The sequence below is a fragment of the Rhineura floridana genome, chromosome 3, assembly GCF_030035675.1.
Source record: "Rhineura floridana isolate rRhiFlo1 chromosome 3, rRhiFlo1.hap2, whole genome shotgun sequence".
In the NCBI taxonomy this organism is placed as follows: domain Eukaryota; kingdom Metazoa; phylum Chordata; class Lepidosauria; order Squamata; family Rhineuridae; genus Rhineura; species Rhineura floridana.
In genome coordinates, this window is record NC_084482.1 from 100,336,317 (window position 1) to 100,356,700 (window position 20,384).

Consider the following 20,384-nt stretch of genomic DNA (forward strand, 5'->3'; position numbering starts at 1 on the left):
GAAGGAATCAAGAACACCTTAGCAGGGGCAGTGCAAGAGATCGAGCAAGTGACCCTGCCGCCAAAGTATGAAGAATTCAAAGTTGTGTTTGATGAAAAAGAGGCAGAGACTTTACGCCCCCACCGCCCTTACGACTGTGCGATTGACCTAGTGCCAGGAGCCAGCATCCCATCAGGGAGAATCTACTCTCTCACAGAGAATGAGAGGGAGGCCCTGAAGGAATTCCTGGATAAAAACCTGAGGCGAGGATTCATACGCCCCTCACAATCCCCTGCTGGAGCGCCACTATTGTTTGTGAAAAAGAAGGGGGGGGAACTCAGACCCTGTAATGATTATCGCGCATTGAACCAGATCACCATCCCCAACAGCTACCCGCTGCCCCTGATCTCAGAGTTGCTGGACCGACTGCGCTCTGCAAAAATCTTCACGAAGTTGGATTTGAGAGGAGCGTACAATCTGATCAGAATGAAGGAGGGAGATGAATGGAAAACAGGATTCTTGACCGCTTACGGACAGTATGAATACCTGGTCATGCCGTTGGGGCTTTGTGGAAGTCCAGGAATTTTTCAAAAATTCATGAACAACGTGTTTAGAGACTTGTTGGACACGTATGTAATCTGTTACTTAGATGATATCCTGGTGTTCTCAAAGAACCAGGAAGACCACGACCAGCATGTGAAGACGGTGTTGAAGAGACTGAGAGAAAATCACCTGTATGCTAAATTAGAGAAATGTGGATTTGACCTCAAGTCCCTAGACTTCCTTGGATATCGAATCTCAGCGGAAGGCGTGGAGATGGACCCAGGGAAAGTAAGCTGTATATTGGACTGGGGCCAACCTGTCACCAAAAAGGATGTACAACGGTTTTTGGGGTTTGCCAATTATTACAGAAAGTTCGTTCCAGGGTTTTCCAAATTAACAGCTCCTCTGACTGACTGTTTAAGGGGGAAGAAGATTTTCAATGGACAGAGAATGCCACCGAGGCCTTTGAGGAGCTGAAGAGAAGGTTTGCTACTGAGCCCATTCTGTGCTTTGCTGATCCGAACCGCCCTTTCGTAGTGGAAGCAGATGCTTCAGATTTTGCCATCGGGGGGGTCCTGCTACAATTAGACCAAGAAGGGAAGGAGCTGCACCCCTGTGCGTACTTCTCTCAGAAGTTAAAGCCTGCAGAGAAGAACTACACAGTTTGGGAGAAGGAGCTGCTGGCCATCAAGGACTCTTTTGAAAACTGGAGACAATACCTAGAGGGGACCTCTCATCGAATTGAAGTGCGCTCTGACCACAAGAATCTTGAAAGCCTCCAAACAGCCAGAAAGCTGAACCAGAGACAGATAAGATGGTCCCAGTTCTTCACTAGGTTTAACTTCCAGATTACTTACCATGCCCAAGCCAAAAACCAGAGAGCGGATGCCTTATCCAGACAGCCACAATACAAAGAAAGTGAATCTGAGGACCAGCCTCAGTACGTAATCCCGCCAGAGAAATTAACGTTGGGAGTATGCCAGCCTTCATGGGAAGAGGAACTCAAAAAGGCACAACAAGAAGATGCAGACATGCTAAAATATGGGCAGGAGATGGGACAAGGTCAAGACTCAGAAGTAACCTTTCACTGGAGAAATGGACTGTTATGGTTCAAAACCGCCAGATATGTGCCAGAAGGAGAATTAAGGCTCAGAATCCTACGCCAGTGCCATGATTCCATCACAGCGGGACACTTTGGGATTTACAAGACCATTCAGAACGTGGCCAAGGACTTCTGGTGGCCTAAAATGCGTCGGGATATTGAAAGCTATGTAAAGTCCTGCTCTGTCTGTCTGCGGACAAAAACACAAACAGGAAAACCAGGACTGTTACAACCGCTACCTGTCCCACATGAACCCTGGAAGGATCTCTCCATGGATTTTATAACTGATCTACCCAAATCCCAAGGAATGACAGCCGTTTTAGTCGTGGTAGATCTACTCACCAAAATGGCGCATTTCCTCCCTTGTGCAGGGGCCTTAGAGGCTAAGGAAACGGCCAAGTTATTCATCAAAGAAGTCTACCGACTGCATGGGTTGCCAAACAGTGTAGTCTCAGACCGAGGAACTCAGTTCACAGCCAAATTTTGGAGAGCAATGTGGAAACAGTTGCAGACGGAATTAAAACTCTCCTCCGCCCATCACCCCCAGACAGATGGGCAAACGGAACGCTTGAACACCGTTTTGGAAAGATATTTAAGAAGTTATGTGTCCTATCAACAGACTGACTGGGTATCATACTTGCATTTTGCAGAGTTCGCCTACAACAATTCTCTACACTCCAGCACTCAACAAACCCCGTTCTTCGCGAATTATGGATTCCATCCTAAAGTCTTTCCAAGCAGCTCAGAAGGAATGCTGGTACCGGCAGCTGAGAACTTCCTTAAGGAATTGCAAGCGGCGCAACAGACACTGAAACAGCAGTTAAACGAAGCCAAAACGGAGTACAAGCGAGTTGCTGACCTGCACAGGAAGGAGCCCCCCCCCTTCAACCGGGAGACGAGGTATGGCTGTCCACCCGCTTCCTCCAGATGCCGGGCAAATGTAGAAAATTACAAGACAAGAGGGTGGGTCCTTTCGAAATAGAAACTCAAATCAATCCCGTGGCGTACCGACTGAAGCTGCCTGACACGTTTAAAATACATCCTGTGTTCCATCGATCCCTCTTAACGAAAGCCGCCCCTCCCAGTGAGTTACGGCCGGAGGAACCTCCCGGAGCTCCACTCCTGATAAATGAGCAGCTTGAGTTTGAAGTTGAGGAGATCTTAGATTCCAGGATCAGACGCCACAAGCTGCAGTACTTGATTCACTGGAAAGGCTATGGGGTGGCTGACAGATCATGGGAAGATGCAGCTGATGTGCATGCTCCAGAATTGGTAAAACTTTTCCATCAACGTTTTCCCCACCGTCCCAAGCCAGACAAGGGGAGGGGGGCACAGCCTGGGAGGGGGGATGGTGTCGGAAGGCAGAGCTGGGGTCCCAATCCCGGGGAGCTGGATCCTGGAGAGTTGGGAGAAGAGTATTCAGATGGATGGCAGAGGGAAGGGGGAGGAACTTCCCCCCTTTGGAGCGAAGACGAAACAGAGGAACTGCCAGTGATAAGGTCGCTTAGCAACGGGGAGCCTGAGCCCTCCCTGGACATTCTCACGCCTCCCCCTCTTTCAGGCTCACAGCAAGAGGGGAAAGAGGGAAGGCTGCTCACAGCCGAAAAGCGGGGAGGCAGTTTACCATCAGCCCCTCCCCTATCCCCCATCCTGGAATCGGAAACTTCAGAAGAGGAGGGGGTGATGCTTCCCCCCTCACCGCGCACACGCAGACAGCTGAAAAGACAGGAGAGAAGGGGGGGAAGGCGGGCAGTACCTGAGGGGCAGTTAAGGAGGAGCGAAAGATTGCGCGCCCGTTTGGCCCCTTCTTAAAGAACAGGCGGGAAGAAGTCCCTTGCTCTGTCAACTTTCTCCCAATGCCGCAGGACCTGTATCCCTGTATTGCTTCATGAGAAAACGCAGTCTTTGTTTGGACATTACCCTAATAAAACACGAATTAACTACAGCCGTTGGTCTGGTTCCTGAGTCACATCCTGGGCCTGACACCTACAAACTTCTGGTGTGGGCCGAGCAACATCTGGATTCCCTGGTGATGGAACACCTGAGAGGGTGAAGACAACATTCAAGTGAACTGGCTCAGCAATATCTCCAGCAAGGGGAATGGAAGTTACATCCAGAAGTGTTCTGAGCCATCACCTCTGACTTCAGGAAGGTCAGGGTGGACCTGTTCACATCCTACCAGAATCATCAGATGAAGAGGTTTTTTTTCTGGTATGCAGATCTGGCAGTGAAGGCAGTGGACACGCTTTAGTAGCCACAGAGGCTACTAAATGTCTTCCCCCCCAGTTCTGCTTCTCTCAAGGTTCTATGCAAGATCCAGGAAAAGAGGGCAAGTGTCCTACTTGTAGCTCCCTACTGGCCACACAGACTGTAGTTTTTGGAGATTCTCAACATAGCAGCGGGTCATCTGTGGAAATTGTCTCACAGAGGAGATCTGTTAACCCAAGGATGACTTCTTCATCAAGACCCAGAGTGATTGGATCTTCATGTCTTGCTATTGATAGGAAAAGATTGCTAAGCACAGGTTTCTCTCCTTCAGTCATTTCTACTATGTTGGCTTCCCGGTGATCATCTACATAGCTATAAAAGCACTTGGAGAGTATTCTTTGTGTGATGTGCTTTTAAGCATATTACCCCATTAAAGATAGGCATTAAGGATATCTTAGTGTTTCTCTAAAATGGCATCGCCTTGGGACTTCATCTGAACACCATAAAGCATCAAGCCTCTGCCCTGTTGTCTATTCCTTATGTATCACACCACCCTCCAAAATTTTGGGTCACTCCACCAGCACAGTGGCTAGCCCTGCAATCTTTTCCATTTCTTGAGGAGGTATGTAAAGCAGCTGCCAGGGCCAGAGCAAACACTTTCATCAAACATTATAGGATCAATACTTACACATTGGCAGATGCTGCATTTGTGTCACAGCATGTTCTTCCATTCCAATAGCAGCTCAGGTTGCAATTTTATATTCCCTCCCTATATGGATCAGCTTTGGTATCTCCCACCTGAGATCATCTTACATGCACGGAAGAAGAGACATTTGGTCTTACCGTTAAACAGCATCTACGTTCATGTAAAGATGATCTCACGGCCACTCCCTATCTGAGGTATATTCAGTATCCTACAGGATGTATGTTGCTAGCAGAGAGCATGTGTTGTTTATGTTCATTAGTTCTACTATTGTTGTGGTGTTCTTTGCTATCTTTTTTCTTTGGCTTGGCAAGGAGGAACTGTCCTCTACGTAAGGGAGGGCTATAAGAGTCTGCAGAATCAAACACTATTATTCTGGAGCACAAATTCCATCTGAGATCATCTTTACATGCATGTAGAAGACTGTTTCATGCAAAGACCAAAGGTCTCTTTAGTAAGAAAGAGAGGTATGAAAGAAAAAAGAAGAAAATCAGTGGAAGAGGGAGGAAGGTTGCACCAAGTTGCACCTGCCAATATCCCCTCTTTATGGAACTATGGTACATTTGTCACCCTAGAACTTAAAAAACAGTGTGAGAGATAAAACTTTAAAGTAAAAATAAATTAAAAGTAGGCCCCCATGTTGTAGGGCTGGTGTCAACCAGGATACGGCCAGAAGGCACATGAAGCCACCACTTTGCTGAAGCTAAGCAGGTCTGGGTCTGGTTAGTGTCTCCATGGGAGACCACTTAGGAACCACATGCATGCCGCCTTGAGTTCCTTGATGAAAGGGGGATATAAATGTAAGTAAGTAAATAAATAAAAACATTGGCTCCTAGGTCTGAAAGAATTGAAAACTGGTGAAGATACATTATTTCTGCCCTAAATTAAGAGGCAGAACCAATTTTTAAAAGGCAATAACCTTGTTGCGATCAGTTTTATCACGTTATCACTGGAAAATCAAAGAGTGCACAGTCCAATTGTTACATTTTTTTCCTGCTGACAGCTGCCACTAGAAAAACAACTGAGTGAGGGTAAAGTTAGAATTTTGACTGCATCTATACTCTGCCTTACATCTTCTTGTGGCTTGCATTTAAGAACTTTGACCTCTGATGTTGATTTGCAATATATGAAAGAAATAACTTGTCTCCTCAGAAGCGTCATGAACAGTTTTAATGTTCTTGCACATATTTTAATTGTGTAGGGAATGATTCAAAGGTGGATGGCTTGGTAAATTTTGAGAAGCTCAGAATGATTGCAAAAGAGATTCGTCAAGTCATCAGAATGACTTCTGCTAACATGGATCCAGCTGTAATGTTCAGGCAAAGGTATGACATTTAAAATGGAAATTTGGAAGGGGGGAGTCTTTTTGTGTTGAGGAAACAATAGTATGTATGCATTCACATGTTTGTATTTTGTTTAATTTCATTTGTTAACATTTTTCATGGGAAAGTGAATATGGAATAAACGTAGATGTTATATTAATGCCAATTGTAATGCTTAAGTGATGATTTACAAGCTGTACATTTAATAGTGTTCTTTTAAAAAGAAAGAAAAGTTTTTTTTAAAAAGGTTAACACTTGGTGTATTAATATATGAAGTTTTTAGCTTAGGAGTCTTTCAGTCTTACGCAGGGTAAAAAGTAACATAGCAGGAAAAACCTGCAGGAATATCTAAGTCAAAGCAGTTAGGCACCCAGGAGTAATTTTTGACATTGAACCCAGCAAAATAGAATTTCATATTCAAACTTCAATTGTAATATAATTAGTGGTAGGTTATAATAGATAATTGCACTGTCCTTGAGATCAGGTTGTAGATTGGAAAGGGAATGGTTCAAGAAGAAAAAACACCTGTAAACTTAACTGGGGGTTGCCCTTAAAAACATATTTTAAGAAGTTTTGTCTCTATATTCCACTGAAAAATGTGAGTAACTGTTTTGAGAAGCGTTTTTACCTGATCGAAATTTTTATTTCTCTTTTTTCCTGTCTACATCCTCTTCCTTTCTGACTCTCAACTGTGATTTCCCCCTTTGCTTTTCTTTCTAAATACATGCTTCATTGTATATGGCTCTTGCTTACAGGAAGAAGAGGTGGAGGAGTTTGGGGTAAGTGTAGAGATTAACACAACTAAGATTCAAAAGACGTTTCGCAAATTTTAACATGCTGCATCCTCATTAGTGCATGCATCTGAACAATAGCATGCATTTTATTAACCCTGCAATAGTTGTTGCTAACTATTCCCAAACTTAAGAGAAAACAGAGCTATGATGATAACATGGATTCTAAACAACCCTGAATGCTCTCATATGGAGGGGGGATGTTTGCATTGTCCTTCATAAAAAATAAAATTAGTGCAAATCATATTGATTCTCCCTTTTTAAAAGCAACTTGGGATTAATACAATTCTAAACTTTTGAGTTATGATTTTACAAATATCTATTAACAGTGTTTATCTCCCCCCTCCCCCGCCATCCCTACCATGGAGGCATTGCATGGTTCTAAACAGTAGAGGTTTCCTCAGAAAATCCAGCAATTTAACTCACTGCCTTGGTCTAGAAAAGGAGGAGGAACAGCTTGATATCCACCTATATGAAAGACCCCAGAAGACACTGTCACTAGCCCATATCTAGAGATATCTCTGCATGATGGGTATCTGATCTTTTGACAGAGGATTCAGTCTCCAAAGCTCAGGACATAGCCTCTTCAGAAGCCATCCACAGTAATATTCCTCCATGCACAATGGCACTAGAGATCTTTGTGTAGGCAGGAAGTGGCTAGCCTGTGGATATTGCTGGAATCCAGCTCCCATCAGCTGAAGCCAGCATGGCTGTTGAGGGATGATGGGAGTTGTTGTACATTAACATTTGGAAGGCCACAGGTTAACTATCTCTGGTTTAGGCTGAGTTACAGCCAGTCCAGCCATCCCAACTATGGAAGTGAGTCTGCTGAAACTCACAGGAATTCTAGCAAGTCTTCAAAATGTCCTAAATTCATATGGATAGAGCACATCTGCAGCCAAATTCCCATTTTGATGGAATTCACCAGCAATCTTCCAAATAACAAATCCTGAAATGCCACCCTTTGTGATGAGTAAGCTCCTTAATTATCTCTCCTTTCTATTTTTTAAATGTATTGATTTGGTCAAACAACAGAGTTTCAATTTGTTTCTCTCTTTACAAATAAGTAACATAGCTTAATTGATATATCCCTACATGTTATTGCTATATTGAATGATGCTATGACCAATTGGATCCTATCTTACGACCTTTTTGCTATCTTAACACACTCGGGTCCTGCTTGCGGGCTTCCCCCAGGCACCTGGTTGGCCACTGTGAGAACAGGATGCTGGACTAGATGGGCCACTGGCCTGATCCAGCAGGCTCTTCTTATGTTCTTAATATTGTTCTCTTGTCTCTTGGCAACACATGACTCCAATTCTGGAATTGAATTATAGATGAAGAATCTTAAATAGTTTTTTTCTCATTAGAAGCCCCTGCTTTGGAATGATAGTATCTTGTCTTTTCATTTTTTATTTGAAGTGTTGGTCATTCCTTGAATGTATGTACGGGACCAATATCATGCAACCTAATTTCAGCCAAAATGTGCAAGCTACATGTACATGCATGCAGAACCACATGCTATTGGGCAGTTAGTCCCAACTGCCCCAGTCCAGAGTTTCACATACACTTTGACATTGGGATTTCATGTGTGAGAGTCCATGTTATTTATTTATTTATTTTATTTATTTAATTACATTTCTAGACCGCCCTATAGCAGAAAGCTCTCAGGGCGGTGTACAACAAATAAAATCACAATTAAAATATGAGCAAGTGTGGAAAATATAACATGATAAAAATCCAAAATAGAATTGCCATGAGTTTATAAATTAAAATCCATACTAGGTTTAAAATTAAATTTAAAATGTTTAAAAAGCCTGGGCGAAAAGGTAGGTTTTTACCTGGTGCCGAAAAGATAACAAAGAAGGCGCCAGGCGTATCTTGTCTGGGAGGGCATTCCATAGTTCGGGGGCCACCACCGAGAAGGCCCTAGATCTAGTTGTTGATCTCCGGGCCTCTTTATGAGTTGGGACCCAGAGAAGGGCCTTCGACGTCGAGCGTAGTGAACGGGTAGGTACATAGCGAGAGAGGCGTTCCACCAGATATTGCGGTCCGATGCCGTTTAGGGCTTTATAGGTAAGAACCAACACTTTGAATCTGGCCCGGAAACATATCGGTAGCCAGTGCAGCTGCGCCAGGACAGGTGTTATATGGTCAAATTTCTTTGTCCCAGTGAGAACTCTGGCCGCAGCATTTTGCACTAGCTGAAGTTTCCGAACCGTCTTCACAGGTAGCCCCACGTAGAGTGCATTACAGTAGTCCAATCTAGAGGTTACCATAGCATGGATAACTGAGGCGAGATTCTCCCTGTCCAGATAGGGTCGTAGTTGGGCTACCAGCCGAAGCTGGTAGAATGCATTCCGTGCCACCGAGGCTACCTGAGCCTCAAGTGACAGGAGCGGATCTAATAAGACCCCCAAACTACGTACCTGCTCCTTTAGGGCGAGTGTAACCCCATCTAGGGCAGGTCGAACGTCAACCATCTGGGCAGAGGGCCCTCCCACCAACAGCATCTCAGTCTTGTTAGGATTGAGTTTCAGTTTATTAGCTCTCATCCAGCCCATTATCGCGGCCAGGCAGCGGTCTAGTACATCAACAGCCTCACCTGACGAAGATGAAAAGGAGTAGTAGAGCTGCGTATCATCAGCATATTGCTGGAAACGCACTCCAAAACTCCTGATGACCTCACCCAGCGGCTTCATATAGATATTGAAAAGCATGGGGGACAGAACTGAACCCTGCGGGACTCCATATTGGAGTACCCAGGGACTCGAGTAATGTTCCCCCAGCATCACCTTCTGGAGACGATTCCCGAGATTCCCGAGATTCCCATGTTAATCTAAATCAAGGAAATCAGTGTATTCACAGAAGGTATCACACATTTCCGTTAAAATGATCATGAAGTCATTCTAAGCAGTGAAGCTATATTTATAGTGCCTACTGGAGTTCTTGTGCCCAGACCATATCAGAGTGATTAAGTGTGTGTGGCTTTTCCATGCTGCATTGCCATAATTATCACTGAAGAGAGGAGGAGGGAGAGAGGAAAACTTAACAGTTACTGCTGTAACTCTCCTAGATCACATCCCTGAGGCATTTATATGCTGCTTAATCATTAACTTTTATTTTTTCCCTTAATAGGGGAGATTGATTTCAGGAATGCACAGGGTTTAGAATTCTAATGTTAATATTGGGGGAGGTAAGGGGAAATAATAAATGTTTGTTCTAGATTAGACTGCTAACCTGTGGTCCTTCAGATGTTTAACATCATCTAACTCCAACTTTCATCAGCTGTAGCCAGCATGGCAGTAGTCAGGGATAAGGAAAGTTGTCCCACAGGTTAGTCAATCCTGTTCTTGATTGTCCAGATTCAGAAGACAGTAAAGGACAGAACCCTGTATAGTTTGCGTTTAAATTTTTAGTTGGGAAATTTAGGGAACGTGAGGTAATATCATGGTTTAATAAAAAGGGATACTTGGATGTTTCAGTTAGTAAGATTTTTTTAAAAAATACCATAGTGTATATCAAACCAAAGTCACCAGGTGAGTGACTTTATACTCTTGAATGCTATCAGTTACATAACTTGTATTTCCATTTTGTGGTTTGTGAATTTTTATAGCTATAAAACTTTCCCATGTTAAATCTGTGCAACATTTTGAGCCTGTTGCTGCTCTGATGTGAACAAATTAGTGATTAGTCTTCATAATGTGGTGAATTTTTGTTATCTAAACCTGGTGTTCCTTTGTGTATTCATTGACTCAGTGTGTCCCTTGTTCTTTCAAAATCATTTTTACCTTTTCACAGCCTAATGCTTTCTGCCTTTTGAAAACTTGCTGCATCTATTATGAAACTTGAGTATTTCATAGCATTTACTGTTTGCCTGTGTCTCCTGTTGGAATATTGCAGAACTGAGCTAGCTTGTTCCATAGTTTCAAAATTAGTTTCATAAGAATAGGTAGACCACCTTTTAGAAGAGTGTATTGTTTTGCTTTACCAATACCTTTGTACCTAATGTCATTTTTTGTTTAATTTGCAAGCATATCATAATAAATATATATCATTAGGTAACTATCCCAAGTGCTTTTTGAGGCGTATACTATCTTAACTGTTCAGTAGATTGAAATAATAATATTCCCTGGAATTAGATCATCCTTGAACTTGAGACATATGGTCAAAGGTATTAACATATGTCAGAGCTGTATGTATTCCTGACAGCAAGAAGCCTGAGTAACCATGGAACATTTAGCAGCTTTCCTCAGAAAAACAGCGTTTCCTCCTTACCTGATTCTGCTGGGTTATATCTTGTCACAAGCTTTCCCAAGATAAAACCAAATGTTTCTCAGTTTCTTTCCTTCTCCATCCTGATATTTACTTGCTCTGTTTCTTCACTCTCTTCACAGCTTCTCCCTGCTCCATTTACCGGAAATCTGCCATCCCTTTCCTCTTCCTGTCTCTATTGCATTGTGAGACAGAGGCCCTAAATCCCTCTACCTTTATTTTCTTCTGTTTAGGGATCTCTGGAAATTTACTAGAACACTCCCTTAAGTTTTCTCATTTTTCATTTTGTCCTCAATTTTTTACTGTTAGACTCACACTAAAGCCAAAGAACTTCAGATTTATGTTCCTTTCTCAAACGATATCTGGGCTTTATGAAAATTGAGTTTTTTTATATGTATGAAAATATGTCTCTCTTTAGCTTCTTTCTAATTACTGCCTCTTTGGTACCATGGAACATGGAGCTTGTAGTGACCTATTAATGCATTTTTTTCAATTCAGACTATTTCAAGACAATGATAAAAAACAAAATATTCTTCCTATAATCACTTGCTTGCCTCTTTCTCAGCAGCAACAGTTCCCTATCCTGAATGGGAAAGTGTTTGTCTAGTTGCCCAGATTGTTATGGCTGCTTGTTAGAGATGGCTCAAGGACAGCTGATGGAAGTGATCAGAAACCTCACCATTTGTGCACAGCCCCTAGGATTGTTTACATCGGCCAAAACAAACCCTCTGTTCTTCCTCTCAATAAACAGGAGATTTTGAAGATTGGAGATTTTGAAAGGACACACCTTTAAAAATAGGACATATTTTCCATTTAACTATTAATCCACTTGTCCAATCAGAGTAAAGCCTGTTTATGCCCAAAGGTGGTAATTTTGTTACAGGTGTGGTGAGAAGGAGTTTGTAACAATTGTTGAAGACAATATGTCTTCATGGGAGATGATAATTTTCAAAACGCCAGGTCCCATTTGTAACAATCCAAAGAGTCCTTCCTTTGCATGCAGCTGGGTGACATTGTTTTCATTTACTCTCCAGCAATTTCCCCCCACTGAACTGCACATGTTTCAAAATGCAGTTTGCTATTCAGAGGGGGGTGCTGGAATAAAAACATAAATAAAAACATCCAGCAGTGTACATGGATTTTCTATACACAAATCTCTTGATCACAGCCAGTGCTGTTGCTCCCTTTCAGGAGTCGAGTAGTAAATTACAGCAGCTCCCAGGAAAGTCTTAAATTAAATTTCTTGGCAGACTCACTTTTGTTATCAAAGAACACATTGCAGTCTTCTGATAAATACAAGATGTTCCAGTTTGTTCAGAAATACATTAAAAAGGATGAAACTCAGCTGCTGTAATGCAAAACATTTTTACAGGAGGATATTAATGCAATGAAATTCTGGTTTTTGTTTTACTGCAGTTTCCCCCTCCAATTTTGCACATATTTGAAAAGCTCAGAGAGAGAGAGGGGGGGGGCTATTTCAGCTATCATTTTGCTCATGCTTCCATCTGCTGAGACCAAATTACTTTAATGCAGTGGCGTCACTAGGGTTGGTGTCACCCAGTGCGGGGCCTGACGGCCGTACCGACTGGCTACCAGGACGCCCCGATCAGCGGCTCCGAGCCGGTGGCAGGCCGGCAAAGACGTTCTCCCGAGCCCCGCCCAGCCCCAGCCCACCGTGGGGAGGGGCTCGCCTGCCCACTCACCCAGAGCCTGCCTTTGGCCCGCCACATCAGGGTGCCGAGGGAGCCGGCGGGCAGCCATCTGCCGGGGGCGGAGCCTCCTCCTGACAGATCTCCTCCTGGGACCGCTTCCCCTTCACACGTCCCTCGCTTCCTCTCCGGTCTGGACTCCGGGCACCTTTGCACAGGTTTCGCGCACTCCTGGGTTCTGCGCCAGCCAGATGGGAGCCCCCACAGCGGCTCTGGGTGTCACCCCTCTCATGGTATCACCCGGGTGCGGTCCGCACCTCCCGCACCCGCCTAGTGACACCTCTGCTTTAATGGCATTGAATTCAGAACTGCTGGGAAATTCATCTTCTGTCACAAACATAGTATTCAAATAGGGTTTTTGGTACAAGTCTAAAGAGTCTTAGTTACATCTGTTAGGAGGAGCTTACAGAGAATTTTGCCTGGTTCTTGATCGTTGCACACTTTTTGTTTAGTAATCCTTATGAGCATATTAACTCTGTTAGTAGTTTTGTAGATTACTGGCAGAACAAATGTTAACACTATTCATCTCCTTTTTTTAACTTTACACCAGCATGCGCTTTTAATGGAAGAATATTTATGCTTTGGTGTTTGTTGCTTTGATTCCTTACTGCTTAAAGTGGTTGAAGCTCAACTACATGGATGTCTTATTTTGCAGATCACTGAGTCAGGGCAGCACAAACTCAAACATGTTGGATGTTCAAGGAGGTGCTCACAAAAAACGTGCCCGGCGCAGCTCTCTTCTAAATGCAAAAAAGTTGTATGAGGATGCTCAGATGGCCAGGAAAGTCAAACAATACCTCTCCAATCTGAATGTAGAAACTGATGAAGAAAAATTCCAGATAATGTCACTTCAGTGTGAACCTGCGTATAGCACTTGTAAGTAAACCAAACATTTAGGATGATGGTTGAATAGGCTTGACAGCCTGTGGTGTTAGACAGAAAGAACATTTGTGTGGTTCCTTAAATTTAATTTTATGGTAACTTAATTATGTGCATTTCTTTTGGCTTAAGCATTGTTTCAGTGCAGGTTGAAGAAATATTTAAACAGATACTGCAAAAAATAAAATTGGCATCCTATTGCTTTGAGTTTGGGATGAGTTTGCAGAAACTTGAAATGATAGATCTTACTTTTGACCTCCAGTTGTAAATCTGTGTGCATATCACCAGCCTGCCAAAATATCCCGTAGTATATTGGATCTTTTTTTGCCAAGTTAGCACTTTACAGAATTAAGGAACAATAAAGGTAACATAGTGTAAATGACAAGAAAATGAAAGAACAAAATATCACAAACCAATAGATAGAAGGACATAAGTAAACAAATTATTTCATTAGAGTGCAAAATGGGAAAATAGCAGAGGGGAGAGCAATATGCCATGTTGTTATGACACGTCTTGACATTGTCCTTGACAATTCATAGGGTTGTTGCAGAGGAAGAATTTATAAGCAGACTGCTAAAACTGTGGTATTTAATAAATCACTAATTTCTTAAAACTGCAGAATATTACACATTAGTAAGGTTATCTGAATTCTGGCAAGCATTTTTGTTAGCACCTGGAGGGCATCTCCAGCCTATCTGGAGAAATTTAACCACCTTGACATTGTCTTCCAATTTCCTTTTTACTAGGCCTTTTTTTTAGAAGTTTCCTAGGTGAGAGCAAGTTGCTCTTTTTCAGTCTTGGCACCAAATCTACAGTATCAAGATAACAATACTGTACCATCTTACAGGGTGGTTGTAAGGATTACATCTGCCTTTAGCAGTTAGGTGGGTGGTGACCAGGATAGTGCTTTTTTAGTGGTGGCACCATGTTTATGGAAGTTGCTGTGAAGAGACCTGCCCGGTACTGAATCGTACAGGTTTTTAATGACAGGAGAAGACCTTTTTATTTTTCTGGTCCTTTAGATCTGTTTTTATGCTGCAGATCTTTCTAGGCTCTGCTGCTGTTCAATTATTATTTCTGTAATTGTTTTATTTTTGTGTTAGCTATTAACTGACCTGGAAGTTTTGATTTTTAGTAGTAACTGTCCTCTTCATTGCAGCTACATTTATTTTGGTTAGATTTGTGCTGATGTTCTCTCCCCTAGCCCCACCAAACACACACACCCTTAGCCAGGAAGCTGAACCCTGCCAATCACCAGACATAGCCCTGAATATTGCATGACTAAGTTGCCATGCATCAGCTATCAATACTGCTGCAAGTGGCTGGAGTAGTCACAGCAGCTCCCGACCAGAGAACAGGATATCACAAAACATGCAGCTCCAGGTCAGGATTTATTGTGACTGCTTACAGTGGTAGTGTTGCTTGCTAAGTAGCCAGTGGGCATGTGGTTTCCAGGTGTGCCAGGGACTTACCAGGTCCAAGAGAGCTGAAACTGCAGCAGAGTTGCGGATAGTGTCCTTGGAGACCAAATTGGCGAAGTGGTTGTAACAGTGTTGTGTTCTAACCCTTTCTCTTTCCCTCCCTCTGCAGTTTTGCTGAAATTAAGCTTACTGTTTCATTGTGCTTGCTTTCTGCCTTCATGGCTGTTGGGGATTTTCTAATCAAAAGCTCTTTGAATTTTTGATGTGTAGTTTGAAATATAGATGCATATACATATTACAAAAATAGACAGAGTATGAATGTTATTGATGTTTCATTCCAAAGCATTGGTTCTTCCTTCTATAGTAAATAGCAGAAATGTAAAGATGATGATGATGATGATTTTACTCATCCTTCACTCAGAGGTCCCAGGGCAGCTTACAACAATTTAAAATACAGTAATATAAAAAGGTGATGTTTGAATTTTTTTTAACTTTAGAGGTGATTTAATTCTGCACAGATGGTAGAAAGGCAAGAATTGTGAGGCTGTCTTCCAGTAGGGCTTTCAGCTGTATATCCTGTCATACAGTGCCAACTGCATACGTTTGTTGGAACTTAACCGAACCTTATTGAATCAGGAACTTTTCAGGGCTTCATATATAAACAATTGTTTAAGCTGTCTGGAAAAACTGCCGTCTGGAAATGCATAGCATAATGGCAAAACACATAACCAGCTACTGAAAAATGCTCAGTGCTGATTCATAGAACAGGTTCTTTCAAGTTATTGTGTGAAGTTGACAGCCACATATATCCATGAGTGCATCTTGTATGGCTTCCACATTTTAGGCAGGTCAGAGCTGTAACTGATTGCACCGTTTTTGGTTCCAAAGCTGTGCTGGATATAGAGATAGTAGCAGATTTAGGATTTAACATAGGTGAATATCTTCATGATCATGAAATTGAAGCAGTACAGCTTATGCTGCGAGTTAAGTCTGCCACCTAGTGGAAAGCTAGTGGAAAGTGTATAAAGTTCCTAACAAATACTGATCTTGACACAAAACAGTTTGCAGACCCATAGCTGGGGGGATGGAAATCCCCCCAGACTTTTTTTACATTAAAATTTATTACATTAAAAAATTACATTTATTCCAGTTCTTTTTCTGCCCTGCCTACTTTTTTTGTGCCCTGCCCCCTGAACTTTTAGGCTGGCTAAACTTTTAGCCTGTCAGCTTGTAATCTAATGTTTTAATGTCCATTCCATTTGAATTGTGATTCTTATAAAATCGAAATTACTGAGTTGTCTTTTTCACCATGTCAGTGACAAAAAATTTAAGTGAAAGGCGAGGTGGAAAAGCTGCAGAAATGTCTCCCATACCATTGAGGTCTGTCGGCCAAACTGCAAAAGTCCATCTACATCAGCAAAACAGAATGAGTCAAGTCCTTCAAGTTCCAGCTGTTAATTTGTACCCCATTAGGAAAAAAGTACCTGCAAAGGACCATGTGACTTTTAGTGAGTATTCATCTACAGTGTTTACTTCTTAAATCAAATTACTATATAAAATTGATATAGATACCAGGTTTTGCAAAGGGTAATGTTATGCTTCTCTTCCATTTTAATTCAGCCATATCAAAGCATATATTTCACTATATTAGATTATGAAACACCACAATTTCAGCAGCTAATGGTCTGTTTTGTTTCAGTTATTCATATTCCTCCATTTTAGTCTGATTTTGATAATTTTATATTATCTGGAACTATTGGACATCTTGAGTTAGAGTAATGTTTTGAATTATTGTTTATAGAGATTTTTGTGGTTTTAAACTGTATTTTATTATGTGTTTGATATGTGGCTTGTAAACTGCTTTGAGAATATTTTTTTCCTTGAAAAATACAAATATATTACATAAATAATATTTGCATAGAGACTTGAGATGTCGCATTTCTTCTTAAAGACAAATTAAGTCATACCAAATACACCCAAATCTCTTATGTTTCATGAACATGGGCACTGAGAATTCATGGCATCAATTTTTTTTCTCTCTCCCCTGCCCCCACTATTTTGTAACAAATTCACCTGGAAGATTTAATTTCCTTCCCAGAAGTTGTGTTTTTATTGTCATTTTTTAAAACAGACACAAGATACCAGAAACACTTCATGAGAAATATAATTCAATGTTTTCTCATCAGTTCTGAAATCTGCATTTCTCTCTATCAGAAGGCTATATTGCCTACAATGTAAAAATTCTGAAATCTTAATCGTATTGATGCACTGCCTCTCGGTATTCAAAAGAGAGTGTGAATTGTTTCTGCTATATATCTTTCAACTTCTATTGAATTCATGTAAAGAAGAAAAGGGTGATACAAGATTCTGTTCTGTTTTAAGGTTTGAGAACGATGTGAGTCAGTGTATGTTCCCCCTCCCTGCATAATTTGACATCCAGCTGAATGTGGCTCATTTCCCAAAGTTGTCCTTCAACAAAATGACCTTCACAAATGGGCCAGGACTAAGTTTGATCATTGGGCCCTTAGAGCTCAGTTGCCCTGGGACCACAAAAGCTATCTTTGTAGGAATTTTCCAGTTCAAATTATGTGTATAAACATTTCTCTTATTTTATTGTCACTTTCATAGATTCAGGTTCTCCTCAGAAGTCAATGAGTTTGTCTGAAGAAGCAAATAGTAAAAAACAAGCAGAAGACAATATATCTATGGCATCTTCTTTGCATTCCAGTCCCCCTGCTTCTCCTCAGGGCTCTCCCCGCAAAGGTAGGAGCAGACACAAGTTTAGTCTTAACTTGTCTCAGCTGAACTATATCTTTGTTTTGTTCTCAGCATCTGTCTTGCTGTTTCTCTGTAAACTCAATATGGGCTTTGGATATTCATAACAGATATAATTTATTCATTGGAAAAAGTAAAGTAAAGGTCATACTAAAGACTAATGCATCTAAATGCGTTTGAGAAAAGTTTTTAATATTGTATATTTTTTCAGTCACAATATTTATTTTATTTAAAAACCGCTTAATGTTTTAAAAACCTCTAAGCGATATGCAATATAAAAACAAACTATCATTAAAACAAAATACAACCTAAAACCAATCAAACAGCAGTATAAAAATAGGTAAAAGCATATCAAAACAAATAAAACAAAAATTCAGGGGATTCAGGCACTTAAAACAGGGTCCAATCTTATGGCTCAAGGAAAGCCTGGGTAGAAAGATAAGTCTCTACAAGATGTCTAAAGCAACTGTTAGATGCTGCTTTGTATATGGCAGAGGGAATGGCATTTAATAGTATAAGGGGCAGCAGCAGTAAAGGCCCATTTTTGGATCACTGTCCTATAATATTCTGTGGGGTGCAGTGCCATGAGTAGAATTCCCCCAGATGATCTACATAATCTTACAGGTCTGTACATGGGCAGGTTATCTTTAAGATAGTCTGGTCCCTAGTTGTTCAGGACGTTGTAGGTTAACCACAAGACCCTGAACATGGCCCAGTAGCTGACCAGTAGCCAGTGCAGTTCCCTCAGATATGATATGTGTGTGTCTAGGTGCTCCATTCAACAACCTAGCTTACAGCATTCTGCACCAGCTGAAGCTTTCGGACCAGTCCAAAGGGAAGCCCCATATGGAGCATGTTACAGTAGTCCAGTTGTGAGGTTACCAACAATAAATCACAGTGGCTAAGCTGTCCCTGAGCAGGAAATTCCTGAGCATTTTATGTTTGGGCTTGGAGGTTAGTGGTATGAGGCAGTTCATGATTCCTGCTCAATTCTGCCTTGTGTACCAAATTGGTGGAACTTTTCTTATGAAAAGGATTAACCTCCCTCTTCTTTTGAAATAATAGGACTATGTGTTTTTATTAGTGTGTTTTGTGTGTGTTGATTTTATATAAATCAAAGAACTGTATTCTTCTTTGGATATTTGTCAATTCTTGCTGAGCTGCCAAAAGTTACTCCTGCAAGAATGCTTCTGCATAAACATGTGACTTCCATTAACTTTCTTGTGACTCCATGAGGATTGATTTGTCTCCTTTGAGGTTGATTTTACTTGTTTGATTCGCTTTCATGTTTTTTCCCTTTAAGAACAACCTTGTTTTGATAAAAGTAGCCTCTGTCCTGTTCTGTATTTATGTTTACATTTCATTGCAGAGTTAAATTAGATGACTTGTTCTCTAACTAATTAAACAGCCACATCTTTGTCACTGTTTACTTTAACTACAGCTTACATTCTCCTTTGTACTATATCCAATTGTAACATTACGTAGATTAAAAAACAAGAGGAGCATTCATTTTACTATCACTGTGTTATTTACTTTGTGTGTTCCTTTCTTTGTAGCTGGTAACCCCCAGAGGTCTGATAACTGCAGCCAGATCAATCTCTCTGGCTCGTCCTCATCTCTTGCAAGTGAAACAAGCAACAAGAACAGTGGACAGCGCAGCTATGGAATAGGTGGGGCTTATTTGCAAAAGAAAATCCAGCAGATGACTAGCAGGACAGCAGAAAGATCAGTCAGTAGTGCAAAGAGTGAAAACGAGGAGGCTAGTGACAAGACAGAGCTTCTCTATAAGCCCAGGAAAAGAATGGGCTCTCCCTTTGGAAGATTCAGGGAAAGGAGTATCTCCAGGGAAAGATCAGCTTTCACCCGTGACATGGCGGCAAAGTACATACAAGAGGGGGATAGAACTGAGAAACAAGAGGACATAGACAGTAATGTGTTGCATGCAACCAGTAGCCATGGAAACAGTAGCTCTCTAACGTGGTTATGTCCACAGCTGAGGCACAAGAGAAGGAAGACTATATGACATGCTGTTCAGCTTGCATCAAGCTTTAAAACTGTGTACTGTATATATTCATTCAAATAAGTTAAATATCCTTTTTGAGTTTTTTCAGACGTGGAAATTGGAATTGGCAAGATAGATTCCTTTTATGCATTTTACCTGTGCATTTTCAGTATTAAAGCTGGAACAACTGTTAGCAGAAGTAAGGAAACCATAGTCTTCTTCAATGCTTCTCAGAAGACTATCCAACCTATTCTGTTGGTGATGATTGAGCACTGGCTGTTCCAGTTTTCTTGTAGAAATGGACTCATATCTCAGCATTTAGTAGCAGATTATGACCTTCTTTCCACAGCTTTTTTGCTACGCAGATGATGAAGAGCCAGCAAATAACTAATTGGCCATGCTTTCTGATGTAAAATACTGTTTTTCAATGTGTTTTGTTACCATGCTCGCTAGCTCTCTGTCACATATATGGTAACATGGAAGCAAGACAGTTGTGTAAAGCAACTCTGTGGGCATAATCCTCCTGGTAAATACACTAGGCTGAGGGGCTGCAGGATGGTGGAGGAGGAAGGGTTGTGCTGGCAGAAATACCCCATGGGCTCAACTGTGGCGTGGCTGGGAAGCTCCGCTGCCACCCAGATGCAGCTGGGGCCCAGCTGACTCAGCTGAGACAAG

The 20,384-nt window shown here is 41.7% G+C and overlaps 1 protein-coding gene across 8 annotated transcripts in view; it reads left to right on the forward strand.

Annotated features, from left to right (window-relative positions):
* The window catches only part of RAPGEF6 (Rap guanine nucleotide exchange factor 6), a 258,948-nt gene that overhangs the window by 214,462 nt on the left and 24,102 nt on the right, over positions 1–20,384 (forward strand). For 6 of the 8 annotated variants that reach the window (XM_061617079.1, XM_061617074.1, XM_061617075.1 and 3 more), the window contains 6 exons: positions 5,737–5,860; positions 6,613–6,636; positions 13,288–13,508; positions 16,249–16,440; positions 17,561–17,695; positions 19,264–19,377. In XM_061617079.1, the coding sequence (XP_061473063.1) occupies positions 5,737–5,860; positions 6,613–6,636; positions 13,288–13,508; positions 16,249–16,440; positions 17,561–17,695; positions 19,264–19,377 (810 nt within the window). The remainder of the gene's footprint in view (positions 1–5,736; positions 5,861–6,612; positions 6,637–13,287; positions 13,509–16,248; positions 16,441–17,560; positions 17,696–19,263; positions 19,378–20,384) is intronic. The other 2 variants (XM_061617077.1, XM_061617078.1) reach the window with 1 other exon arrangement.